The 27,340-nt window shown below is 43.2% G+C and overlaps 2 protein-coding genes, 1 long non-coding RNA gene and 1 pseudogene across 5 annotated transcripts in view; all 4 read right to left on the bottom strand.

Moving 5' to 3' along the window:
* The window catches only part of TRAM1 (translocation associated membrane protein 1), a 30,063-nt gene extending 29,507 nt beyond the window's left edge, over positions 1-556 (bottom strand). Inside the window, exon 1 of one of the 2 annotated variants that reach the window (XM_059043646.2) lies at positions 247-556. In XM_059043646.2, the coding sequence (XP_058899629.1) occupies positions 247-369 (123 nt within the window). In that variant the 5' untranslated portion in view covers positions 370-556. The remainder of the gene's footprint in view (positions 1-246) is intronic. The other variant, XM_067017574.1, reaches the window with a different exon arrangement.
* A 2,139-nt stretch (positions 557-2,695) lies between these two features.
* On the bottom strand, positions 2,696-4,044 carry LOC136792912 (uncharacterized). Its single transcript, XR_010837513.1, has 3 exons — positions 3,714-4,044; positions 2,990-3,196; positions 2,696-2,761 (listed from the first exon to the last, which is right to left on the bottom strand). It is a non-coding gene; the product is annotated as an uncharacterized lncRNA (long non-coding RNA).
* A 70-nt stretch (positions 4,045-4,114) lies between these two features.
* The window catches only part of LOC131744263 (endoribonuclease LACTB2-like), a 38,748-nt gene continuing 15,522 nt past the window's right edge, over positions 4,115-27,340 (bottom strand). The window contains exons 2-6 of one of the 2 annotated variants that reach the window (XM_059043648.2): positions 26,310-26,488; positions 24,243-24,391; positions 20,634-20,715; positions 19,878-19,965; positions 15,392-18,599 (exon numbers count right to left, since the gene is read on the bottom strand). In XM_059043648.2, coding sequence (XP_058899631.2) covers positions 19,922-19,965; positions 20,634-20,715; positions 24,243-24,391; positions 26,310-26,454 — 420 coding nt within the window. In that variant the 5' untranslated portion in view covers positions 26,455-26,488 and the 3' untranslated portion in view covers positions 15,392-18,599; positions 19,878-19,921. Of the gene's footprint in view, positions 4,457-7,816; positions 7,853-15,391; positions 18,600-19,877; positions 19,966-20,633; positions 20,716-24,242; positions 24,392-26,309; positions 26,489-27,340 lie in introns of those variants that run through there. The other variant, XM_067017575.1, reaches the window with a different exon arrangement.
* On the bottom strand, positions 8,107-8,537 carry LOC131744265 (cytochrome c oxidase subunit 6C-like; annotated as a pseudogene).

A 27,340-nucleotide genomic window follows, 5' to 3' on the forward strand; every position in this document is an offset into this window, starting at 1 on the left:
CCGAGGGGGCGACGCGGCGGCCCCGGCCCCTGCGGGTGCACGGCGGCCAGGCTCCCGGGGCTCCGCAGCCTCAGGCCGGCTCGGCGCGGGGCGGGGCAGGTCCGCTCCTCCGGGCCCGGCGGCCGGCACCTCCCCCGCCCCCCCACCACAGGTGTCCCCCGCGGTCCCGGGCCGAAGGGCTGAGCTGGCAGCCGGGGCCCGGGGAGGGGACGGCGGGCGGGAGATTGGGGCGCGGGCAGGGCTCACCTCGAACATGAGACCCAGCAAGAAGACCATCGCCACACAGGAGACGATGTCCGCGTGATTCTGCAGGACGAATTCGTGGCTCAGGACCGGGGGGCTCTTGGTGCTCTTCTTGCGAATCGCCATGGTGAAGCCGTCTCCCGTGCCTGCAGGTGCTCCGCCCCGGCTCCACTCTTCCCAGCTGCTCACCGACTCGCCGCCGCCGCCGCCGCCGCCGCCTCCCCCTGGCTGCTCCTCACAGCCCCGCCGCTACCGCTCGCTGGGGCTTCACTTCCCATCCCACAGCCAGTACGCAGCCGCCGGGGCCGCCCGGAAAAAAAAAAAAAAAAAAAAAAAAAAAACGGGCAAGCCCACAGAGGAGGCGAGCATGCGCACTGGGGAAACGGCTTTCTCTCGTGCCGCGGGCGGCCCTGCGAGCCCACAGCGCCGCCTAGGGAGCGGAGGCCGTCTGCCCGGGGCCGGGCGAGTGTGAGAAACCTGAGCGGCGCCTCCCTTGCCCCGCGCCAGGGCGGGGGTTGGGAGTCTTTTGAGGCGCGAGCTTCCTGCGGTTACTTAAGAGGCTGAGTCCGCGCCGCGGTCACACGGCGGCCATGTGCTAGGGCGTGCGCGGGTGCAAGCGTGCTTTCCGCCCTCTGTGCCACCCTGGCCTTGGGGGTCAGTGCCTGCTTCCACATTGATTGTCACTTCTTGAAAGCCACTGCCACCAGCAAAATAATCTAAATGTATGAGTACAGCTTAACTCCACAAGCGTAGGGGCATTCTTCGGTTTTAGCAGCTGCCTTAAAAGTTAACTTCAGAGTTATTTTAAACACACCTGAGGACTTGTTTCCTGTTCTTTGTAGCCTTGAGCTAGTTTTCAAAAGAGAACAATTCCTATTTGGTCTCTCCTACCCATCCCCCAACGGGCATGCGGCTGAAGTAAGTTCATAAATTTGGGGTTACTGGCCTCGTATTTATTATTAACGACACTTCTTGGTAATCTAGGGAGATGATTTTTAAAAGTTTGTGGATGAGACATGTCTTCCTCTTCCATATTTCTGCCCAAACCAAGACTCCTTGTATTCTTTCTCCAGATGAATTGAACCACACTGTTTACCCATTTGGCAAATCTAGAAACCAGAGTCATCCTGGACTGATCCCTTTCAGCGTCCTTCTATATCCAAACTATTACCAAAGAAACCCAAGGCCAATCAGTCCCCCCTTCCCTTTCCCACTGCTGCACTCTCAGGAGGGGACTCACCGCTCGCCTACAATATTACAACTCTGGTGAATGACTTAGTGGTTTTAGAACATGGGTTTTTAAGTCAGAATTCTGTCACTCATTATCTGTATGATCATGGTTACTTATCTCCATGAGGTTCGATTTCTTCATTTATTTACGTATTCATGCATTCAAAAAACTATTTATTGGGCAGCTACCATATGCTAAGCACTGGGGATACAGAACTGAAGGAAAAGTACAATTGAACCTCTTCTTACGGGCTTTCATTTTAGTATGGGAAGAGGATCTTTACACAAGATTTACAAAGTGAAACATGTCTTAAATTGAGATGAGGGTCCCGGAGAAAAATAAAGCAAGGGGAATAGGGAAAGTGTGGGAAATTGCATTTGCCTGAAGACTTGAAGAGGTGAGGGAGCAAACCATATCATCAATAAAAAGGAGATAATTGTAGTACCTGTAGCCTACTTTAGCAACGAAATGAGATGATTCCAGGAAAGTGCTTAGTAGAGAGTTAGGTATCAATGTTAGCTATTATTGTTATTATTTTTTCTTTTTGGCCACGCTGCTTGCGGGATCTTAGTTCCCTGACCAGGGATTGAGCCGGTGCCCCCTGCCGTGGAAGCATGGAGTCCTAACTGCTGGACTACCAGGGAAGTCCCAAATGTTAGCTATTGTTATTTTCCTACTTTCGGATCAAACAATTACTAGTTTTACCTACCTCCAAATCACCTTCCAATTTCATATTAGAATGATCTTTCTAACAAAATTTTTCAACATTTTTTGGTGGTTGCCCTTTTCCTTTGTGGGAAGCTAGCATGACTAAATAGTGCTTTACAGTTTGGCTTCTGCCTACCCAGACATGCTCAAACCCTGCCTCTATAGGCCCCAATCTCTTCGTACCAGCACCACTGGCTTCCAAATCTATACACACGATAGTCTGTCCTCTTCCCACGCTCTCCCTGGCTTTGTGCTTGCTGCTGCTTCTGTCTGGGATGTTTTCTCCCCTCCCCTCATCTACGCAGCACACGCCAACTGTTGCTTCAAGTCTCATTCACAGGTGACTTCACTGAAACCTTTACTGACTTCTGTGGCCATCTCTAATGATTCAACTGCATTTAAAAAAATAGCTTTAATGAGATATAATTTATATCACGTAGTTCACCTATTTCAAGAGTACAATTTGATGATTTTTTAGTATATTTACAAAATTGGGCAACCACCACCACAATCTAACTTTAGAACATTTTTATTATTCCCCAAAGAAAGACTTCGTTTTTGTCCTTGAAACTCATATACCTGGAATGGAAGACAGTAAACAAGTCATTACCAATGTGATGGGTATTTTCAAGACCTGTTTGGTGAAGGGTGACATGGAAATATTCTAGGTCATTTGGAAATTAATTGTTCCACTAAAGTGAATTTTAAAACTGAAATGGACTCTTTCAAACCTTAAAATGTAGTCATTTTTCACTCTTTTGTGAGAAAATACCCCCACTGGTGTTCTTTTAGTTGCATGAAACCTACCATACTCTGGACGGCTGTAGGACTTGGGATGGCCATTGGACTTGGCAAGACAGAGGATGTGAGTCTGTGGCAGCGGAGGTGATCCAGGAAACAGACACCAAGACCAAGTTAGAATCGTAAGGGATTCGTCGTCAGCAACGTACGTGAAAAGTAGATGGGAGAGGAGTCGGTAGGGAAAGGCTGCAGACCGCGATACGTGTCTGACACCTGTGAGAGGAAGGAGGGAGGGCCAGCAGGAAGACCTCAGGCTGAGGTGCAGCCTGAGAACCCCCCGGCCAGCCTGCATTTAAAGTGAGACTGGTAAGCAGAGCCCCATAATTGTCTTTGGTCCCATCCCCCTGCTTGGATCCAGCTCTGGAGAAGGCAGAGAGTTGGGGTCGGCCAGGCCAGCGTGCCAGAGGGGCAAGGATGTTGAGGGGAATTGCAGAATAGGCCAGGGCTGTGAGGAGGTGGCTGTGCTTCTCCTACCTGGTCACCCTCCACCCACAATCCACCCTTGTTTGCTGGGAAAGGCAAACCTCTTCAGATCGCGTCACGGAGGCTCCCCGGCCCTCTGAGTTCAGCCAATGGGAGGCACTGGCCAAAAACCAGAAGTGAGTTTTGGGGGTCTGTTCTCCCCTGATCCCTCCTGGCCTTATGATGGTTCTGGCCGGGCCTGTGTTCTGCGGTGGCCACAGCCCCTGTCAGCCTTTCTCTCACTTCCAGCTCTTGCTGGGCTCAGTACCTCTTTCTCTCCTCTGCGTCTTCAGGCTGCCCGGGAGCTTCCCCTGTCTCTGCTGGGCTCTCTCAGCCGGCCCACTCCTCTGTCTACGGGCCTTTCACGAAATTCTCTCCAGCTCAGCCCTTCCGAGGGTGCCATCTGTTGCTTGCCAGTGCTGTATCCCCAGATGCAGAGCGCTGGGGCCTCGGAACTGGGGGCGCCCACGGAGTGGAAGAGGGTTGGAGTGGGGCTAGCTGGCCAGAGAGCAAGCGGTCAGAGGGTGGGGGGCTGGGGATGAGTCCCGAGGTCGTGCGGTCCTTGGGGACGAGACGGGAGGGGCGTGATGGAGGGCGCACGTCGGAAGCGGAAGCGAGGAGTCGAGGCGGTAGGAGGGGAGAGCGCCCTCCACACGCCTCATGGGTGCTCTGTCGCCAGGAGGGACTCAGGGCGCTGAAGGGGAAGGGGGCGGGCGCTGACATGCGGCACGAGTGAGGAGGACGAAGCGGAGTCAGGAGCCTGGTGAGCGGGTGTTGGTCGCGGCGTCGTGGGTAGTGAGTGGGTGGTGTAGTTGGAGGGCATGGGCTTCCAGAAGAGCGCGGATTTGGGGGCGAGGGGGGAGAGCTCTCTGTCGGCAGCAGGGAGGGGCATGGGCACCCCCACTCCTCCCCTCGGCTCTGCGGCGTGCTGGGGTGGGAGGGAGCGCAGCGGCCTCTCGAGGCTCCGGGGCGAAGCAGGTTTCAGTTTCCAGTGAGAGCTGCCCCAGGTTTCTGTGCAAGAGGGTAAAGAAAAGATGCAGAAAAGGGTGGAGGCTGTGGAGGGCTTGGCTGATGACACAGCTGGGCTTCTAGGGGATGCAGTGGAAGGGTGGGGGCACGTTAGCTGAAGTCAAATCAAGGGAGGAAGAGCCACGAGGGGGAGCGAATGTGGTGACGGTGGATGACCTGGAGGTTCGCCTCCAAGGGGACTAAGGTAAGGTGGAAAGGGTCCTGCCACATGGGGCCACTCTGCAGATGGTCTTTTAGGGAAAGTGGGGAATCAGTTCTAATTTTAGCTTCCTTTTTAGGATGGGCTGCTTCAGAAGCTTATAGGGAGGGAGGACTGCCGGTAAATCCTCTGAAGGCGGGTCATGGTGGTGGGGAAAGTGGTCTAAGGAGGCCCTCAGGGCTCCGGAGGCCTCTCTTAAGCAGACTGAGTGCTCAGGGGTGTCCACCTCTGGAGGCTATTGTGTGTCCAGCGTGGCGCTGGCTCCTATGGGTACAGACACTGTCTTGTGGGCAAGTGATGTTTCCGCAAATGTAGCTTGAATCCCGAAATGTTGGGATTCTCAGGATATTTTTAATAATTTAGAAAAGGACAAAAAGCAGACTGTTTGAAATGCGGTCTATCCAGGAAAATCTGTGGCATAGGGTTGCTGTAATTATGAGAAATAGCAAAGAAACAGAGAGACAATCTTTGCCGTCAAAGAGGTTATCTCTAGTTGGTCGTACAAGACATATATGAAAAGGAAAAAAACAGTTCTGAGATGATGCGAATGTAAGTACAACAGCACGTGCCTAATAAAAGGAAGAACTAAAATGGGACTGTTGGATTTCAACAGCTCCCAGGGGACAAAAGAATGGAAAAGAAGAAACTAATATTTGTTGTATGACTACTGTGTTCCAGGTATTTATATTTTGCTTTCACATAAGTTACATCATTTAGTTTTCACAGAAACCCTATGAATAGTTGTTATTCTAATTTAAAAATGGGGAAACTGAGGCTCAGAGAGGTTAAATAATTTGCGCAAAGTCGCAGGGCTGGCAACCTGTTGGTCGGACAAACCCATTCTGTTTCAGTACAAATAGTGCTCCAGGAGCTTCACTTACCAGGGTGACCCTGAACTTCCAGAGAGCAATGATTCTCAACCTGATCCATTGGAGAGACTGGCTCTTGCTCTGATGGAAACACAAAGCCCATTAAAAAGACAAAGAACAGGGCTTCCGTGGTGGCGCAGTGGTGGAGAGTCCGCCTGACTATGCAGGGGAAGTGGGTTCGTGCCCCGGTCCTGGGAAGAGCCCAGATGCCGCGGAGCGGCTGGGCCCGTGAGCCATGGCCGCTGAGCCTGCGCGTCCGGAGCCTGAGCTCCGCAACGGGAGAGGCCACGACAGTGAGAGGCCCGCGTACGGCAAAAACAAACAAACAAAAAGCAGGTCATTTATCTGTTTACATGCTGTTGTGAAATCATTTATAGTAAATTTTAAGAATATAAAATTGCACTTGTCTTGTGAGGAAGAAATTGTATTTCTATGAGGAAGCGAAATCATTGCTTTAATGGTTGGAAGGGATATAATTTTCTTGAGTATAAAGTTTACTGCTATGGAAACGATAAGCCAAATTTATAATGCAGTGTGGTTACTCTTAGGAAAGATTGGCAAGAGAGGACACGTCCCCCTTGGAGGGAGAGCCAACTAAGTGGTAATGAAAAGGCTGTGACCCAGCCAGATCACTCTTGGGTCCCCCTAGGGGCAGGACTGTGATCTTCTGACCTCTAGAAGCGTAAGGAACCCAAGATGGAGTGTCTATCCTTATTTAAACTATAACTTAGTTCACTTTATTTAGTCTCACTTTGTTTAGCACACCAAGGGCCTGAGTTAATGCTTCTCTGATAGATGAGAGATCAGTTTCAGAAAGTGGTGAATGCAAAGTGTAAAAATGGAAACAGGAAGTGTAAGTGATTTCAAGAAGTTTAGCTTCAAAGGGGAGGAGAGAGCAGGGTAGGTCACTAAAGAAGAATCAGGGAGTTAAGGTAGGTTTTGTGTTTGCTGTTGAATGATGTGACAGATGATCACGTTTAGATACGAGACAAGGGAGAAGAGGACGAGGTTGAAGACACTGGGGAGATGGGGAGAGGTGGGAACGTGGATGGACTGAGGTCTTGAAGGTTTGGATCCTCCAGCACATAGCTAGAGGATTAACTTTACATAGGAGGGGACACCTCTTTTCACACGGAAACGAAGGAGGGACAAGGCAAGGTCAGCAGAGACAAAGCAGTCGTGGACCTGAGTGGAGGTTCTTCCCGTCTGTGATGAGATCAGGAAGGGCAGTGCCAGGAAGACCGTTTTGAAGGAATGAGAGGGGAGTGACAGCCACAAGGGTGGAGGGAAAGATGGCCACAGGAACAGGGTGGCCCTGGAGGGGTTTGGACAGGCGGAGACTGTCAGCCCCACTCAAGGGGCTTGGTGGTTTGAGGGGAGGGCTAGGATAGAGTTTAAGCAGCTGGTCAAGGGAATGCTTGGTGCAGGGTTGGAGGATGTAGGGGGTTTCTTTATACTGGAGTGGATTCTCTTATTATAACTCTCCTAGTTGCGAGGGACTGAAAAGAAGATTCACAAGATTCAGCAGATTCAAAAGAAAAGCTCTGGGGAATTGGGATGCTCTGTGGATCTTGGGAGCTAGAACCAGATACTTGACCTCATCAGTACTCTCTCTCAATGTATCTTTCTTTCTGTCTTTTGTTTCAGGTTGGCTTCATTTTTCCCTATAGTCAATGGACTTTATTTACATGGCAGAGAACATTGTCACTTGCAAGTTCTATCAGAGCAATCCCAAAGGAAGACCTAGACAAAGCTGGCTTGGCTGTATGATCATTTCTGGGTCACGCGGCCTATCTTGGTCACATGCATTTCCCATGGGTAGGGTAAGTGAGTCTAGTATTAGAAGGTGCAGAGGAAGGGGTGTTGGGCAAATAAGAACGTGAACCAACACAGGTGTCCCAGGGAACATGGTGGGAAGGTTCTAAAGGTAGAGGAACAGCAGGAGGTGGTTGGATCAGGGGAGCAAAATCCAACAGTAGTATGACCATGAGTGAATGAGAAGACTAGATGGATGGGATGGAATAGACGGCTTGTATTTCAGGCAACAGCCAAGGACTCTGAAGATGTGTAGTAGGATGGCTTTCTGAAATAAACTCAGCAGACACAGATAGAGGAGTGGTCCTACTTTGAGCTTGTTTCGCCTGCAAGAGGGTCTTAGTTCTCATGAACAGGCAGGCAAATGGTGGTGGGTAAGTGGTTCCTGGGGAGATGGGAACGTGAGGACACAGCAGCAGCAGACTGGGGGTGTACTTCGCAAAGCAACTGTAGACTCACCTCTGCCAGGGAGGTCACCCAGTAGATCACTTTCTCCTGAGGAGAATGAAATGATGAGAGCATCACTCTGTGCAAAATGCTTTGCTCAACTGCTTCTAAAATTAGAAGGTCTTATACCTCAGGGAGTTTGTGACTGGTGGAGCTGACATGATGTCTTGTAGCCATCAGAAAAATGGTGTATGGCTCGGTGCCTAGTAGAACCAAGGTCTTGGGGTGGTGGCCAAGGATTCTTTGGAGCTGTTTCCTTGTTTGCATCAGCCCTTGTGCTCAAAGACAAAGCTTACAGCACGAGTGAAAACAGGTAAAATGTGTACAGTTCTTTGCAGTCCCCCAAACACTGCTGATATATACATTATTAACGGTATTTGTTAATCGTTTATGTATCATGAGAAACTATTCCTTAGCCCAGATATTAGGAGTTCATAGTTCAGGAACACAGGTAAGTGACAAACTTCCATGGAACTCAACCCAAAGAAATTCTTTCTATTCCAAAATCACTTTGCCCTCTGAAAGATACCTGCCTCCCTCATCTCCTCAAAATCTTTTATGGAATCATAATTTCTGTAGAAATCTGCATACGCCTTCTTTCGTGGTTCAGCCACAGCAAACTTATAGAAAGCTGCAACTCCCAAGGAGACAACGAATGCTCCAACAATTTGAAATCGCAGACGCTTGGCCAGAGGCCACGCATCCGAGGTTTTGTCAAAGAACTGGAAGCCATGGTAGCTTTTCTCCTACACAGCTCAACGACGACGTCCTTGGAGAGCTACATTATTAATTTTAATCTCCTATCAACCAGGAACATAACGTTTTCCCTCCTTCAAATAAGGAAGCAGAGGCTCGGTAAAATAACTTGTTTAAGATTTTACAACTATTAAATGTTAACTCCCCAGATGAAGGATGTGAATTTTTAAAGTTATGGTAAGGTTTTACTAAAAAGTAAGTGTGGTGCTTTATGGAGCTTAACTGGTGTTAAGTCCAAGTGAAATAATCATAAGGGAATATGTGACTGTGTTCTGTTAACAACAACAATAAAATAATAGCAACTAATATTTATTGGGTGCCAAGCACTGTGATCAACACAAAGAACATTTAATACAACAACTCATTGAGTTAGGTACCATTATCATTCTTTGTCTATAGAGGAGGAATTGATTGGACAAATAATATTACTAAAGCATCACCACCACCACCATGATGAATGGAAACAGGAATGGGCCACATACTGGGAAATCAATTAGTCGTGGTTTAACTCAGGAAATGAGCGCTAGGCCAGGGAAGAAAAGAGAAAGGGAGAAATCCCTGAGACTCTGTGAGAGAAACGATAGGTTTCATTCCTGTGAAGCAAGCCCCTTTCATTTCCTAGGCAGTTTTATCAGTCCTCCTGGGCATCTCTCACACCCAGCCGCATTTTCTTTGGTCTTCAGATCGCATCTACATCCTCAAACTATAGCAGGAATATTGCCTTGCTAAATGGTGTGGGGCTTGAAAGAAACAGGAGTGATCCAGGACAGATTCAGCTGGGGACATGGGAGGAATGGTGATGCTATTTACCCAAATGGTGAGTTGGAAGGAGAGGTAAGCAGGACTATGAGATTGTGGAGTAAACAGGAGAGATCAGTTTTAGATATACCGAGTTTCTTCACATTGATGTCTGGACTTTGGGAGACAGCTACATGAAGAGTTCCTGCAGACAGCAAAAGATTCAAGCTCAAGTATACATTTGGTGATGATGGTTAACACGACTCAAATGGATTAGCTCTTTGAGGTGGTGAATAAGAAGAAAGAAGAGCAACGAATTTAGTCTTGGGGGTGCCCGTAGCGAAGAGACTAAAAGGGATCAGGATCTTAATTTTCTATATACAGCAGTAATAACAGTGGTTTTCAGAGTGCTTTTCTAACAGTAATTTCCCACGAAGCCTCCATAAACTCTGGATGATGAAACTTTTAAAAGCTCACAACATTCTCTCACTCTTTAATCCTAATAACAGATTTATTTTAGGCTTAAATGCTATTGCAAGGAATGTGCTGGTCCAAAGGACAGGATTATTAGAAATTATTTCCTCTGAAGTTGAAATTCTTTAAAAACATAGTAAATAAGACAAGTAATAAAATGGGGGAAGAAAAGGACAATGATCATATTAAAAATTGAATTCCAAGAAAAATTGCTATAAGACTAGCTTCCAGGAAGTCAAGGCAAAATGTGAACATGTTGAATTAGCTAGATGTTTGTCCCATGCGGAGTGTACGAAACATGGTTAATTATCTGTATCACATGGATCCTCCCTAACCTGGAGATTCTGGTGAGTGTGTCTGGCTTGGGGTCTGGGAAGCGGTGCATGTTTTCAAAGTTCCCCAGGTGATTCTAATAGTTAGTCAAATTTGACAAGCCCTAGTCTCATAAAGGAAATAGACCAGTTCACATAGGAGAGAAAAACATTTTTCCTAGCTCTGAAATCTGAGATTTCATTCCACGAACACTGAAGAACACTGAATTATAAAATACACACTGCCCTCAATAGCATTAAGAAAAAAAAACAGGTAGAGATTTTATATGTGTGGATCTCACACTGACCTTTGATAAAATAAAAACCAACAACATAATACTAAATTATAATTCTGTTCGTGTGAATAAAGAACTACCTGGGTCAATGGGAAAAATTATATTCCTTTTTTTTTTTTTTAACATCTTTATTGGAGTATAATTGTTTTACAATAGTGTTAGTTTTCCCTCTACAACAAACTAAATCAGTTATACATACACACATGCTCCCACATCTCCTCCCTCTTGCATCACCCTCTCTCCCACCCTCCCTATCCCACCCCCCCAGGCGGTCACAAAGCACAGAGGTGATCTCCCTGTGCTATGCAGCAGCTTCCCACCAGCTATCTAATTTACATTTGATAGTGTATATATGTCCCTGCCACTCCCCCACTTCGTCACAGCCCACCCCTCCCCCTCCCCATATCCTCAAGTCCATGCTCGAGTAAGTCTGTGTTTTATTCCTGTCCTACGACTAATCTCTTCATGACATTTTTTTCCCTTAGAGTCCATATATATGTGTTAGCATACGGTATTTGTTTTTCTCCTTCTGACTTACTTCACTCTGTATGACAGACTCCAGGTCCATCCACCTCATTATAAATAACTCAGTTTCATTTCTTTTTATGGCTGAGTAATATTCCATTGTATATATGTGCCACATCTTCTTTATCCATTCATCTGTTGATGGACACTTAGGTTGCTTCCATGTCCTGGCTATTGTAAATAGAGCTGCAATGAACATTTTGGTACATGAGTCTTTCTGAATTATGGTTTTCTCAGGGTATATGCCCAGTAGTGGGATTGCTGGGTCGTATGGTAGTTCTATTTGTAGTTTTTTAAGGAACCTCCATACTGTTCTCCATAGCGGCTGTATCAATTTACATTCCCACCAGCAGTGCAAGAGGGTTCCCTTTTCTCCACACCCTCTCCAGCATTTATTGTTTCTAGAGTTTTTGATGATGGCCAATCTGACCGGTGTGAGATGATATCTCATTGTAGTTTTGATTTGCATTTCTCTAATGATTAATGAGGTTGAGCATTCTTTCATGTGTTTTTTAGCAATCTGTATATCTTCTTTGGAGAAATGTCTATTTAGTTCTTCTGCCCATTTTTGGATTGGGTTGTTTGTTTTTTTGTTATTGAGCTGCATGAGTTGCTTATAAATTTTGGAAATTAATCCTTTGTCAGTTGCTTCATTTGCAAATATTTTCTCCCATTCTGAGGGTGGAAAAATTATATTCCTTGGTCCTTTTCAGGAATTCTGATTCAGTAAATCTGGTTAGCGAGCGACCAGAAATTTGCTTATTGGTAATAAGTACCCCACTTGATAGTGATGGAAGTGGTTCAAGGCCATATGTTTGCACCAAGAGAGTGGATGGTTAACAATATTCCTTAGAGTTTCAGGTTTAGATATAAAATCTTGAGATACACCACTTGTGGTCAGCATGTTAACCATTTTTGAAAACTGAAGTGGGGGAAAGAAGCAGGATCGATCTACTTCCACAAAGTAGGCTGGGGACCCTTCTGTGGTATAAAACCAGAGAGCTGCTTTCAGTGAAAAATTTTCTTCAACCCTTGGGAAAATGTTAAAAGCATGGGCTGCATCATATGCCATTAGAATAGACGTTGGTCTCACTAAAAGGAAGAAATGGGTAATAGAATTGATAGTCTCTTATCACAGGTAATGATTTAGCATGCTCGACCTGCCATTTCCTTTCCTCCATTATCCTGTAACGCAATTTTTAATCACTGTTTCCGTTATTGCCTATGTAAAATTGAAGAGTCAGAGAGTATTTCATGCTTCGTTCTTTCCTAGCATCGTTCTTAGTTTTTGGAATCAATAATCGCCACATTTCCCCCCTCCGCCACCAGTATAGTTTTCTACTGATTGTCGTTTCAGTTGCTCAACTAGAGTTGTCGTCTGACTACCAGCACTTTTTTTCCCCCAAAGCCTCAACCATGCCAGATAACGTTTCATTCCCCTGCCCGGGAGATCGCTCTCTGAAGCCTCCGCTTCCTCTTACTCCAATATGGAGCAGGCTTTGGAGACAGGCCCCTTTGTCTTAGAACTCACTTTTTTTGTTGTTTTTGTCCATGCTGTGCAGCTTGTGGGATCTTAGTTCCAACCAGGGATTGAACCTGGGCCCTTGGCAGTGAAAGTGTGAAGTCCTCACCACTGGACCACCAGGGAATTCCCTTAGAACTCACTCTTGACAATTTCCTGTATTGGATTTGCTGTTGCACCTGTGGGCCTTCCTTTTTCTTGTTTCTCTGGAGTGCATTATCCAGCAGTTCCCTAAAGAGAGGTGCATGGCAGATGCACTTTTTGAGTCCTTACCTGCACACATGACTGATAATTCGGTTGGTTATAAACTTCTAGGACACAAATAATTTTTCCCTCAGAGAGTTGAAGGCATTCTGTCCTAAAATCCCTTGTTACATTTAAAAAGCCAGTGCCATTTTGATTCATGCTCCCTCCTAAGTGATTCTAACCCTCAATCCTACCACCACACCCATAGCCTGGAAGCTTCTAAGGGCTTCTCTTTATTTCTGATGTTCTGAAATTTTGAAATGGTAGGACTTGGTATGGATTGTTTTATCTTTTTTTACACTGTTGAGCACTTAGTAGACCCTTTCAATGCAAAGACTCATGTCCTTCAGTTCTGGGAAATCTTCGTGTATTTCTTCTTTGATAATTTCTGCCTATTTTCAGTTCTTTTCTTTCTGGACCCCTATTACTTTGATTTTGTACCTCCTGGTTTCCTTTTAAAGTCTTCTGTCTTTTTTCTTCTATTTTCCATTTTTGTTGTTGTTTTCCAAGAACTTTCTCAACTTTGTTTTCCAACCGTTCTATTTATTTTGGTTATATATTTTTAGTTTCCAAGACTTTTCCACAGTTACTTTCCGTAGTAATCTTTCTTATTTTACAAATTGTAATACTTTCCCTTATCTCTCTAAAGATACCAATAATTTAAAAAAGCTTTCTCTACATTGACTTTTTTCTTTACTTTTTCTTGTTTTACTCCATCATTTCTGATGTTTGATTTCTGTTTATATTAAGAGATACTGATTGGAAACTGTATATGTGGATGAGTGTATGGGAGGATTTGTCAAATTGTAGGGAGATATGGCCATGGTGGTGGAGAACCTACATATAACTGTATGTGCAGGTTTTTTCTTTTTCTTTTTTTCCCCCAACCTGGGAGGATTCGATGAGGGGTTTTATAACAATGGTTCAAAGTGAGGTCTCTGACGAGATTAGGGTCTTGTGAGCAGGGCTTGTGCAGGTTTTTTCTCTAGATCATTCGCTCTCTCGAGATGAAATTTCCAATCTTCTACCTGGCATTCATCTATTTGGAAGCTGCTGTTCTGGGGACAGGTGAGGAAAGGGGAATGGAGGTCTACTGTTCTGACTTTTGCTTAACTTTTTTCTGCCTTTCACCTCCAAGAATACACTTCAGTCTCTTTTTTGGGGTGGTGGTTGGCTGGCCGTGTAGTAGCACTGGGGTCTGTTGCACATAACAAGCTTTCACTATGGGGACTTACCTGGTGGTCCAGTGGTGTGAGTTCAATCCCTGGTCAGGGAACTAAGGTCCCACATGCTACGTGGTGAAGCCAAAAAAAAAAAAAAAAAAAAAGCTTTCACCAATCCCACTTAAAAAAAAAAAAATTATTTATTTATTTATTTATTTATTTATTTATTTATTTATTTATTTATTTATTTCCGGCTGCGTGGGGCTTTGTTGCTGCGCACGCGCTTCCTCGAGTTGCTGCGAGCGGGGGCTACTCTTCGTTGCGATGCTCAGGCTTCTCATTGCGGTGGCTTCTCTTGTTGCGGAGCACGGGCTCTAGGCGCTCGGGCTTCGGTAGTTGCAGCTCGCGGGCTCTAAAGCGCAGGCTCAGTAGTTGTGGCGCATGGGCTTAGTTGCTCTGAGGCGTGTGGGATCTTCCCGGACCAGGGCTCGAACCCCTGTCCCCTGCATTGGCAGGCGGATTTTTTTTTTTTTTTTTTTTTAAATACAGCAGGTTCTTTTTAGTCATCCATTTTGTATACATCAGTGTATACATGTCAATTCCAATCTCCCAATTCATCCCACCCACACCCCCAGCCCTGGGCAGGCAGAATCTTAACCACTGTGCCACCAGGGAAGTCCCCAGTCCCACTTTTAGAGCAGAGCAGTACCTACCTCTTGCAGTATATGGTGCCTCCAACTCCTCATCTTCTCAAGGGGTTGTTAGGGTGAACTGGCCCTCTTCCCTCCAGCAATTTTTGGCTATAGTTTCATCACTTCCCTGACTCCATCCGCCGTCTTTCAAAATTTGGTTGAAATCTCTGCAATCTCTTCTTCGACGGTCTTCTCGGGTTTATATCTTTTACTGTTATTTTTTATCTGTACCTCTGTAAACTTAATATATATTATTTGGGGGGGGGATCTTGGAAAGGAATGGCAATAAACATGTGATCCATCTGCCATAAATCAGTACCACAAATTAATTTTCAAACAATAATGCTTTTAAAAACTGCCTATAATGTTAATGGATTTTAATATGGATTTGCGGGGGATTCAGAATTTTAGCATTTTTGAGCAGTCTTTCAGGATAAAATTGGTAAGCAGCAGCTACTTTTTTGAGAATTTAATGTTATATGATTCAATAATGGATAAAATAAGCATAAACAGCACAGAAGATCAGAGTCTTCATTTAACACTGTTGACTGTCCCGTTTTGGATGCCTCTCTTGGTTGCTGTCACGCCTCTCTCCCAGTGATTATCCTATCCTTGATCAAGCTTTCGTAATCGTCCTTGCCAATTCTCTTCCTTTGTACCCACCCCAAGGTTGTGTACATTTACCCATTGCTTTCATGGCAACCTCAGGGCCGTGACTTCCTAATCTCTCTCTAACCCAGACTGCCTTCTTAAGCTTCTCTGTAGATTGGGGTGCAGGTCAACTTACCATTTTCCCAGTGGGCATGTACCTCCCCTCTGTTCTGGGAGACTAGCCCAGTAGATTCTATGAGACAGACTCAGGCCTTTTCTTTTGATTAAGACATTTTATTATTTATATTTTGAATAAGCAATACATTCAAATAATTCAAAAGTCCAAAGATATAAAAGGGTAGATTGTGATGTTTCCGGTCCTATCCCCGGTTCCTCAGCTACCCATAAGTTCTCCTCTTGGGAGGTAACCGATGTAACTGTTTTTTAAAATGTTGGGGGTGTTTTTCCGTAGATATTGCCTGCATACACAAGTAAATACACTTATACAGGCCCCTCCTCCATTCTCCGCTTTAATTCCAAACGTTTCAAAAGGCCCAGCATCAGAGCGGCTGGAACTAAGATTTTCACAGTCATTATTTCAAACGTGGAACTTTTTCCCCCCAACAAAACCAAGTATCTTTTTAAGACCCCTCCCCACCCCAGAATGGAAAAAAGGGAAAAGACTGATGAGTTTTCCAGATGCAACAATGCCTGGAAATTGGTAGCAAGATTTAAGCCGGTGCACTGCGTTGGTGAGCAAGGGAGACTGGCAAGGGAGAGGGCGCAGAAGTTCAGCATTGGCGGAGTTAAGAAACACCTGCACTGAAATCTTTTCTCATTTTCTCTAGGATTCCAGCCTCCCTGCTACTAGTCAACTTTACTTTTTCTTTAAAAAAATTTTTTTTGATTTTACATTGGAGTATAATTGATTTATAATGTGTTAGTTTCGGGTGTACAGCAAAGTGATTCAGTCATACATATACCTATCCTTTTTCAGATTCTTTTCCCATATAGGTTATTAATTTTACTCTTTCTTGAAGTGACAACCTGGACATATGAAAATACTCGCAAATAACTTAAAAATACTCAGAAAGTCTCCCAGAAACACACAGAAAAGATTCAGGTTTCACAGAGTTGGCTGGGGCATCCAGTGAGCTACCGCAAAGAGCTCTGATTTATTTCTCATCTCTTCTACACACACTGGAAAGAAGGGAAAGCTATTTATGAAGGAATCAGTACTGGTCCCGAACACTTCTCTGAGCCTCCTCTCCATCTGAGAAGAGATCTCACCCACTGTGGCCACAGGGGCAGGCATGTGACCAAAGCTGGGCTAAATACAGAACCTCATGTTTCCCTGACCACAGGGACTGGTCCAAGGTGTGGGTAATGAGCCAGTACAAGTCATCGAGTCCTTCCCCTAGGATTTTCCAAACTGAAGCTGGAAGACCTAGCTTTCCCTGCTAGTTAGGAGCCCACAGCTGCCCGTAACCTTCACCATGTGAAGAAGCCAGTCTGCTGTGGAGGCTCTGACCACCCCCGCCAACCCCACAAAAAGATGTTTGGGGTTGTACTGATGGGATCCAAATCTTCATTCTTCTTCACAAACCTGGCTTCACCTTCAACCTTCTCAGGTTGGTTAGCTGTGCCAACCAACTTTCCCTTTTGCTCACACTAACTTGCAACAAAATAGAGCCTACCTATTTAGCCCCAGCTCTGTGTATCTAAGTGCTTACCAGGTATCTCTTTGGATGTTCCCTGGTGCTCCAGACTCACATCGACAGTACAATGCATCATCCCTCCCTGACCCACTCTATGTACCCCATTTCCTGTATTCCCTCATCCTGGTTATCAATTCAGCAACTACCCAGCTGCCCGAGCCAGAAATCTATAGCTCTACTGGGCTTCTTCCTTTCCACCTGATCCCATCCCTCAAGACCTAATAGGTCCCTAAATTCTATTCCTCTTCTTAAATATTTCCCGTATCTCTTACTCTGTCTTCTACTACCTCTGAGACTCCTTTGGCTTCGTTTTTCCCTCCCCTACTGTGCTGAAAAGGCCATCTCAGAATACTTACCCCGTGTGCTGCCTCTGTCGAATGGGGTACCCTTCTGATAAAATTTCCTGGGACCCTTCTGGTCCCAGATGATTGGTCTAGAGCAGTTACCATAAGGGCTGGTCAGTAACATATAGGACAGGATGGCGGGAGAGCTCTCCAAAAGGGATACAGAAGATTAATCACACCAGTCAGGTCCTCTTGTATGAGGAGATCTGAACCTGAGACACCTAGAGAGCTACCCAGTGGTTGCAAAACAGAAGCTGAAGCATTACAGGGAGAGGGCAGAGGTGATGATAAGGAGAATGCAAAAACTCTTTTGAGTAAATAGAAAAGGAGTAAGCAGAAGCTATGAGTAATCTACAACCTCTGGGTGTACTGAATGGGGGTAAAGTAATTGGCTGGAGCGATAGAAACAAAAAGGGGAGCAAAATTACCATCATGGTCTGGGACAAACTCGCTGTTGAGACAACAAAATAATACTAGTCCTGTCCCGGACCACCACCTGCTTTCCAATCGCTAAAGTGTGTATATCCATCCTGTGTGGCTGGATGACGGCACTCTGGTTCCCAGGAGATGCTTCTTATCCTTACGACCTCAACCCACAAATACTATACAGTGTAGTTTAGTCACATAAATTAGTTCCCCAACCACGTGATGCTCTGCCACCTCTCTGTTTATGTGCATACACCATTTCTTCCAACTAGAACAATCTTCTCATCTCCCAAACAGATACCCCTAGCTTCATCACCTGGCTGCCACTGACTCATCTTTCAAGACTGGGCTTAGGCTCCTCCTCTAAGCAGCTTTCTGAAACCCAACCAGGCTACACACTCTTCCTTTACTCCAAACAAACTGACTGCTACTGCATATGGTAATTGTGTGTCTCCACAACCAGATGAGCTTCTTTTGAGAGCAGAGATGCTATTTTGTTCCCCTTTGGATCCCCAGCATGTGGCCCAGTACCCACACAAGGCAGATACTTAGTGGATGCCATTGCTTTTGATAAAGCTCAGTTGCCTAGACTCATTCAAGAACCAAGTTTAATAACCTTCCCTCATCACCCCTCTTTCAACAGATGCACTTGCAGCTTCAAGTGTGCCATGGTACCTTAGAAAGACAATGTCGCCTCAGCTTTGTGTATTCGATTCCCCCAGTTCCAACTGCCCTTCTCATCCCTGTATCCTAACGCGTTGTGGTTTTAATTTGCATTTCCCTCATGATTAGAGATGTTGAGCATCTTCTCATGTGCTTATTGGCCATTTGCATATCTTCTTGGGACAAATGTCTTCTCAAGTCCTTTGCCCACGTTTGAATTGGGTTGTCTGTTTTTTGTTGTTGAGTTCACAGTCATTTTGTAATATGGAATGGTTTCAGGAACACAACAGGTCTCCGGAGTTTAGAATGGTATGAAAATTCTAGGGGCCTCTGGAAAAGGGGCAGGAAGAGGTAAGGATGTTAACGCAAGTTTTTAAAGAATTTTTAACAAGTCTTTAGAAAAGAGAAAAGAAAGTATACTTTCAGGATTCTGAGCTCATTTTTGTATTGTCATTTGGCAACCTTATGGGTTAAATAAGCATTGGTGGGCTACCTTAGAACCTAACTACTATTTATTTTAAACAGGTATGCTTGTTGCTTATCTGTTTTTTAAAAAATTATTTATTTTTGGCTGCACCGGGTCTTCGTTGCTGTGCGCGGGTTTTCTCTAGTTGCAGCGAGCGGGGGCTGCTCTTCATCGTGGTGCGTGGCTTTCTCATTGTGGTGGCTTCTCTTGTTGCAGAGCACGGGCTCTAGGCATGCAGGTTTCAGTAGTTGTGGCATGCGGGCTCCGCAGTTGCGGCTCATGGGCTCTAAGAGTGCAGGCTCAGGAGTCATGGCGCACGGGCTTAGTTGCTCCGTGGCACGTAGGATCTTCCTGGACCAGAGCTCGAACTGACGTCCCCTGCACTGGCAGGTGGATTCTTAACCACTGTGCCACCACGGAAGTCCCCTAACCACGATTTAAAAACACTTCTTATAAAAAATTCTGTCTTATAATATTCTAATTTTAAAAACTTTGGTATATAATTCATATATGTGCTGATGACTATATATGAAAACCTAAATTTGGAAAGTAAGTTGGTTGTACTAATGGATAACAGAAATAATGATTTATTTACAATGACTTTAATTGGGAATTTAATATTTTTCTATTACCAGAAGTTGATTTATATAAATCATTTGTGGGATGCCACTAGGAGAAAATATACACGATACAGAGGTATAGAACTGATATATAATCATGATATAATTGATAGAAATATGAAAACAAGCCTGTAATCTACAGATGTAGACAAACGTTGCAGAAAAGGAAGGATTACACTGAAACCTGTGCTGTTGATTGAAGCAGCTAGAAAAAACAGTATTACTGACCACTGGTAATAGATAAATAACCTCTAAGAATAATATCCAGTTTAAATGACATTAACTTTTATAACTTTAAAAGAAACTTATTTTATGTATTGAAAATGGATAAACTGTTGGATTTTGAATTTTCGGTAAAATGTTATAAGACCTAGGTGAGACACATAGCTAATATTATAGGTGCAAAATGTAATTTACATACTTTAGAATAAGTATGATGTTATTTTAAAGTATATTTAGGATTATTTTCAACGTTCCACATGCTATATTCTCTGTAAATAATTAATAGTTAACAAAACATACCATTCTCTACAAACAGAACCACACAATCTTTCTTTAAGCTGAAACTAAAGGTGAGCTTTCCATTTCTCCTCAGGATCCATGTTGCTAACTATGCAAAGAAAATTACAGAGTAAAAATTTAACAAAAGATGAGCAAATCACTAGATTTTAAGTTATCTTGTAACTAGAAATGGCATTAATTCCTAAAATAATTGTGTTGCTCAATATAAAGTTGGGGTTTTTCTTGGGGGGGGTACATATAAAGATGTTGCTGAAGCTTCTACACAAAGTCCAACTTCGCACCTCTTGCTTTTTAAGGATCAAACTTCTAAGATTATTAACTTGACAAATTAACTTAACACTAGGGAACAATTACAGAATTACTGCTTTAGTATCTTTGAGTTTGCTACCTTTACCGCTGCTAGACCTCTGGCCGTTCCCAAATCTCCTATCGATACGTGTAAAATTCTTCGTGCTCGTGTGGTCTGGGAGAGGAGAAGCTCTCTTCCCGCTACATGCCCGTCACTGTCGTTCTGGTGGGTGAGGACTGGAACCCCCATGCGAGATGATTCTCATTCCTGTGGAAGCTTTTGTTCTAACTTGTGATCCCCTGGCCTTTTGCTACTGACCCTTCCTAGTGACTGTCTCTCCAACTGACGGTGACATTCAAGGGAGAACTCTGGTGGGTGATGTTTTTCCTCAAAGGAAACTAGTTCATTTGTTAACAAATATTTTAAGTGCTGGTAATAAAAGAACTAAAATTTGGAAGAATACTTACATATTTTCCCTTCCTTTTCTAGTTTTTTCAAATGAAGTAAGATGTTATGTTCGGCCATTTCATGTAAATGCTCAGGAGTATCCTCAAAGAAAAATGAGAGTGAAAGTAAAGCATTTCTTTTTTAAAAAAGAACAGAGTTAATCTTTTTGCAACTTTTAAAGAAAAAAGGCAAAATAATACGGTCTTAATTCAAATACAGTTTTGCAGAGTAATAATCAACACTGTTTCATCTTATATATGTCTTGCTTTGACTCCCTATATTATTAGAAGTATACTTATAGGCAAAACAGACTGTAAGCTCCATAAAGACAATACAGTAGCAGCATCTGTTCACTACTGAATACCCAGTGCTTAGCAAAATGGCACATAGTGGGAACTCACTATTTTACAAATGAATGAATAAATAAACATAAAAATTATTGTAGGTAGTTTTGATGATTCTACAGACAGTTGGCCCTATGGTCTGTTGATTAGCTTACATGGTAATGTCTTTGCACATTTTTATTAAAAGTATATATGTCTCCACCTTAAATCTTACAATTTTTCCTTTATTTTCGTCAAGCTAGTAATGTAATATTGACAACTATTATCTGAATGGTAAACAAAATAAATATTCCTTTTATTCTTTTTTCTAAGTATGTATTTTTAATTTTATTGGAGGATACTTGATATACGATATTAACGTTAAGAACGATATGGTGCTTCACAATTCTTAAAGGTTATACTCCATTTAGTTACTATAGGATACTGGCCTTCTTCCCTGTGTTGTACAATATATTTATCTTGGTAGCTTATTTTATACATGACAGGTTATACTCCCCTACCCTTTTATTGCCCCTCCCCCTTCCCTCTCCCCACCGGTAACCACTAATTTGTTCTCTATAGCTATGAGTCTGTTTCTTTTTTTGTTATATTCACTAGTTTGTTGTAGTTTTTAGATTCCACATTACAAGTGGTAACATACAGTAGTTGTCTCCTTATATGATTTAAATAAGAATTTTCCTCAAGTCAAGCTTCTTGACTAAATTGACTATCTCCATTTCTCAGCTCCCCGAAAAAGTTTTGCAAAGATCATTGAATTATATTTTAATCAAAATTCAGAGAATTCGGGCTTCCCTGGTGGCGCAGTGGTTGAGAATCCGCCTGCCGATGCAGGGGACACGGGTTCGTGCCCCGGTCTGGGAAGATCCCACATGCCGCGGAGCGGCTGGGCCCGTGAGCCATGGCCGCTGAGCCTGCGCGTCCGGAGCCTGTGCTCCGCAAGGGAGAGGCCACAACAGTGAGGCCCGCGTACCACAAAAAAAAAAAAAAAAAAAAAAAAAAAAAATTCAGAGAATTCTTTTCCGTCCTCATTTTACCTGAAATCAACTGGCTAGTCTCTCCATTTGGAAGAACTCTTCTCTTTTCCCTTGGTTATTTTACCTCTTATGATTTCATCTTCATCCTGGATATTCTTCCCCGATTTCTCTTCAATACTGATTCTCATGATGAATTGTATCATTGACTCTCTTCTCTTTTTACTTGATCAACTTGTCACCGCAACATCATGTGTTAATGATTCCCAAGCAGAAAGCTCCGACCCCAAACTCCCTGAAGCTCCAGTACCATGTATTATATCTACCAGTGTGATTTTCTAGGTCTAATTATGTGACTCCCTGCCTAAGATGGGTGGTCATTCCCAGCTTATTGGCTGAAGCCCACATTTTTTTAGCATGGCAACCAAGGGCGTCCCCTGACCTGCCGTGCCTGCCTTTCTTGCCTCATTTCCTGGGACCCCCTCCCTGCCCATCTGCAATATACATTCTGGGCTCCAGTCAGATGCATTTTCTCTGTGGGTTTTCAAACACACATGATGCCTTTGTGACTCCCAGTGTGTGAACACATCTTCCCTTCTGTCTAGAATGACTTCTCTTCTCCTGTACTCTGGCCTGACTCCTTCTTCAAGATCCGATTCAATAATTAAATTTCCGAAGCTTTTCTGGACAAGCCTCACCACCCTGCATCTTCACCAGGCAGAAATGACTCCTCTTTCCTTTATGCCCTGACGTACTGTGTATGGGCCTTGCAGGAAGCGTGGTGTGATAGAAAAACACAAGATTTGAGTATCTGACTTCTGACATTTGAGTGTGTGACATCTGCTAGTTTTGTGCCCTTGGAAAACTTACTTAGCTCACACTTTCTGAGTCTATTTTTAATCTGTTACGTTGGAATAACAGTATCTTTATGCAGTGAAAATTCAAGGTACTTGAAATTAAGTACTTCAAATTACAATTGGAAATGTGAAGCGTCTAGTACAGTGTCTAACACATAATCATGTGCTCAAAACTGGGAGCTATTATGATACAGCCAGAATTGCAAGAATCTGTTTAACATGTCTGTCTTCGCGAAACCGTGAGTCCGTGGAGGGCGGGGATCTGTAGTCATCTGTGTGTCTCTGCACCTAGTCCAGTGTGTGGTACATGAGGGCGTTCAGTAAGCATCTGTGGAATGAATAAATGTCTCTGCAATACCTAATGCTGTTAGGTGTGTGTGACAGGTGCTTCACACGGGTGTGCAGTGAACACATCCCTGAACACGTCTCTGAATGCAGGACCAGCATTTCTGAGGCCTGCACAGTCACTGGATGACCCATCTGTGAGGGTTATCAGAGAGATCTGCTGTCTGTACTGGGGTTAGAAAAAACTTAGAGTCTAGAGTGGCTAAACTTTAGTATTATGAGGAAATGAACTCTTTTGCAGAATGTAAACATCTGCAATACCCCTTTGCTCCTGGCACTTTTTATTGTCAGCCCTTTTAATCATTCATTCCTCCCTTTTAAAACAAAGCCCACTGAGATACCTGGATTTTGAGAAATTAGACCCATGGGACATTATGGTCCTTTACTAACTGAAACTGGCCCAGGTTCCTTTTCAAGCTCATCTTTAGTTATACTCTCTCAGTTATGGTATTTTGTGGCCATACAGGTTATGGTAGTGGGAGTTTTAAAACCCAGATCATCTTATTCCATTCTTAACCCCGAAGCAGGTATCGAATAAACATTTGCGGAAAAACCGAATCATACTGATGGATTGCCACGCAGCGCTGGCATGTAGTGATGCACTCAGAGGCCACCGAGTGAGCGGCCCTCTCTCTCTATTCTAAGTGGCTCTACCCATGCCCTTCTTCATGGCCAGCCTTTCTCCCTTTAATCTGCTGTGAGCATTGCTACCGCTTCTCACTGCTGGTACCCCAGTAGCTGTCTCTAGCAGATCACCCCTTACTCGCTGCCGGTCAGGACACCAGACCATCAACATGGCTAGAATAATACACAAATCCTAACAAAGATTAACCGCCAGGCTGTTGGCCGTGATCTCCCCTACAGAGTGGAGTATAAAAGGCTTCATAATGGCTCACGATGGTTGTTTTTGTTCTGCGGGCCAGTGTTTGTCTAACTTCTGTGTTCCAGAAGGTTGAGATTGATGGGCTCAAATCCATACGAGTGACATGACTTACAAAACTAACAGACTCACGCTGCTCTGGGATCGGATGAGTTTACCACGTCTAGAGTCCACTGAATAGATTATTCTATGAAAATCGTGCCTTTGAACAAATAAGATAAATGAAAATTACCTTGTAGATAACTTTTACAAGATCCATTGCTGTGAATGACTTTTCAGAGTTCTCCTGAAACAATGTAAGAATTTGCTGTTCTCGGATATTTCTGTGAGAAATGTATTGTAGAATTTTAGCTTCGGCATTATGGATTACTGGGCCATGTCCTGCATCAGAATAATTACAAAAATGATTTCAACCAGATGAAAAATTTTAAGTACAACTGAAGTTAATTTACTCTCTTTAAAAATATTTCATATAGCATATTGAAAAATACATGACAAATAAGAATTATCTGGAAAACTATACAGGTAATAAGAGATTTAAAAATTACATATAATGCCCCAAAACATTAGATAATTATATCAAAATCTATATAAGATATTATTGTGTTCATTAAAAGTTAGAAAATAAAAATTTAACAGTAAGAATACAGCAATAAAAACAGTAATCACAACAGTATTAATAGGTAATATTTACAGTGTTCGTTATCTGTCAGACGTTGCTCTAAATGCTGAATATACATTATTCTTACAAGAATTCCATGAAGTAGGTATTAATACTTTTATTATCCTCTTTGTACAGCAGAAACTGAGGCATAGGGAGGGTAAATAATCTGCCTACAGTTACACAGCTAAGAAGGGGTGGAGCTGGGATTCTGATTCAGGAGCTTTTAACCACTCTGTGCTATTAACCACTATGCTTATCAAAGATTGAAAAGGGGAATGTAAAAGGTAGCTTCATGTAAGTCACCAAGACCTATTAAAAATTCACAAGAACCACAAGAGACCTTTAAGAATCTTATGTATAGGCTAGCAATTCAGAAATGTTGATAACCCAGGTAAAGTTATATTGGAATTTACTTGCTCTTTAAGACAGTGAAAATGAACATATCACACAAATCTGCAAGAGGGTTGAGAACAAAATACCAGAAGCAGACAAACCTGTTAGGTAAAGAGCATGGGCTTTAGGATACCAACTATCATTTACTAGCTGTGTGGCTGGGACAGTCTATGAATCTCCCGAGTTTATTTCTTCAGCTACCTGCTTCTCTGGGTTTTGGTGAGGACAGCTCTGTGAAGGTCCCTGCACAGTACCTGGCGGGTAGGGTAGCAGGCTTTAATATATGGTGGCTACGGCTATAGACCGTCATTGACATATGAGCTCCTGCTGTGCCAATAAGCCAGTTCACTGGATTCACTAAAGCCAACACTCCAAGAACCTGCACCGGGCAGCCTCTCATTAGCTTTATTCCAATGTGGGTGCATCAAATGTCTACTGTCTTCTCTTTCAAAAGAGCTGTCATCCTCCACTCCTTTTATGTCACAAAATTAATCCAAATGCCCAGCCTCACTGTATGTTTCCTATCCCCTCAGCAGTGGGAACTCATGAGAGAATATGAAGGTACTGAAGACACTGTATTTACAGATCTTTCCATGGCTCTTTGGTTAGGAACAAGTTGGAAGGACTTAAAAAATTAAGTAATCGAGTCTCTTTTTCCTTCTGGGGGCCTCTTGTTGGGTACTGTATCTTTCTTAGCTTTCAGGATGGAGGAGAGATTCGTATTGTAAAGCAGGGCAGTGACAGCTATAGTGATATATTAACAACAGGTTTCTTTTTCTGGAGAATGGAAATAAATACACAATTTTACAGTTGACATAGAAGCTACTGATATTTCCATCAATGAGTTAAAAAACTAAAGCTCAGACATCAAATGTTACCCAAGGTTGGTTACATGGCTAAAATGTAGTCCACAACAGAAATCAAGTTAACAAAACGGAAGATAGCTTACGGAATGAAAACATTTTTCTTGTTCCAGTAGGTTTATTGCATTTAACAGTTCTATTAATAGCTGTGCAGATGTTAAAAAATAACCCTCATATCTTTTAAGTAAGTTATTAATACAACTCTTGGTCTTCTTTTTCATTGTATTGCTAGACAAGACTTAGGGGTGTAATTTAGAAAGAAGCAATTTATATGCATCTCTTCAAGGCTGAAACCACAAAGAACACACACAGACAAACCAAAATGAATCTTCCTCATCATTTGACACAAATGGTTTGCTAGATTAATAATATTACCCACCTGGATATATAACTTGAGCTTTGATTTTTAATAACTCTTTTAGGGAGCTCATATAATCATAGAGGTCTTCAAATATGGTTGTGCCTTCCCCTAGGATGCAATCTCCAGAAAAGAGAGCATTTTCCTCTTCTAAAAGTAGGGCCATATGATCATCAGTGTGGCCAGGTGTGTATATAACTCTGGTTGAAAGAGGAAAGAAGAAACAGTAACAATTATGAACTCTTAGGCTTAGAAGAAATTTTGAGAAGTCAATTATTTTCTGTCTTTCTCTCTGGACAAGACACGAATAAATGATGTCACTACGTTTTAAAAATAGCTCCTTTTTCTCTTTTGGCCCACTGCAAATTATCATCAGAAAATTCTCCCCTTTAGCTAAATCAAAATTCTCACTCTGAAGTGCAAATTTAATACTTTTGCCACGTCTTCTTTCTTATTTTGTAAGTAACAAGTACTGATTACAACAAATTTGGAAAACAGAAAAGGAAAGCAGTTGAAGGAGATAAAAATCACCAATCATTCCACTACTCAGATAGTGCTCTTATTATTTAAGAACACATTTTATTCAAATCTATATATGTATGTATGTATGTATGTATGTGTATATACATACACACACACTTTATGGTAAGACCATGAGAAGAAAGTGCTTTCATATGTTGCTGGTGGGAGTGAAAAAATGGTAGAGCCCGTATGGAGGGGAATCTGGCATTTTCTAGCAAAATTACACATGCATTAATCCTTTGACCTATCAATCCCACTGCTAAAATTTACCCTGAAAAATACACCTTTACAAATACAAAAAAATACATACAACTTATTCATTACATTATTTGTAATGACAAAATATTAGGAACAACACAGATGTCCACCCATAGGGCACTATGGATAAAGTATGGTACATCCACACAATGGAATACTATGCAGCCATCAAAGAGAATGAAAAGATCTCTATGAACTGAGATGAAGTAATTTGCGGGATATACTGTCAAGTGATAAAAAGCAAAACACAAAAGAGTGTTCGTAGTATGCTC

This window comes from Kogia breviceps, chromosome 17, assembly GCF_026419965.1.
Source record: "Kogia breviceps isolate mKogBre1 chromosome 17, mKogBre1 haplotype 1, whole genome shotgun sequence".
In the NCBI taxonomy this organism is placed as follows: domain Eukaryota; kingdom Metazoa; phylum Chordata; class Mammalia; order Artiodactyla; family Physeteridae; genus Kogia; species Kogia breviceps.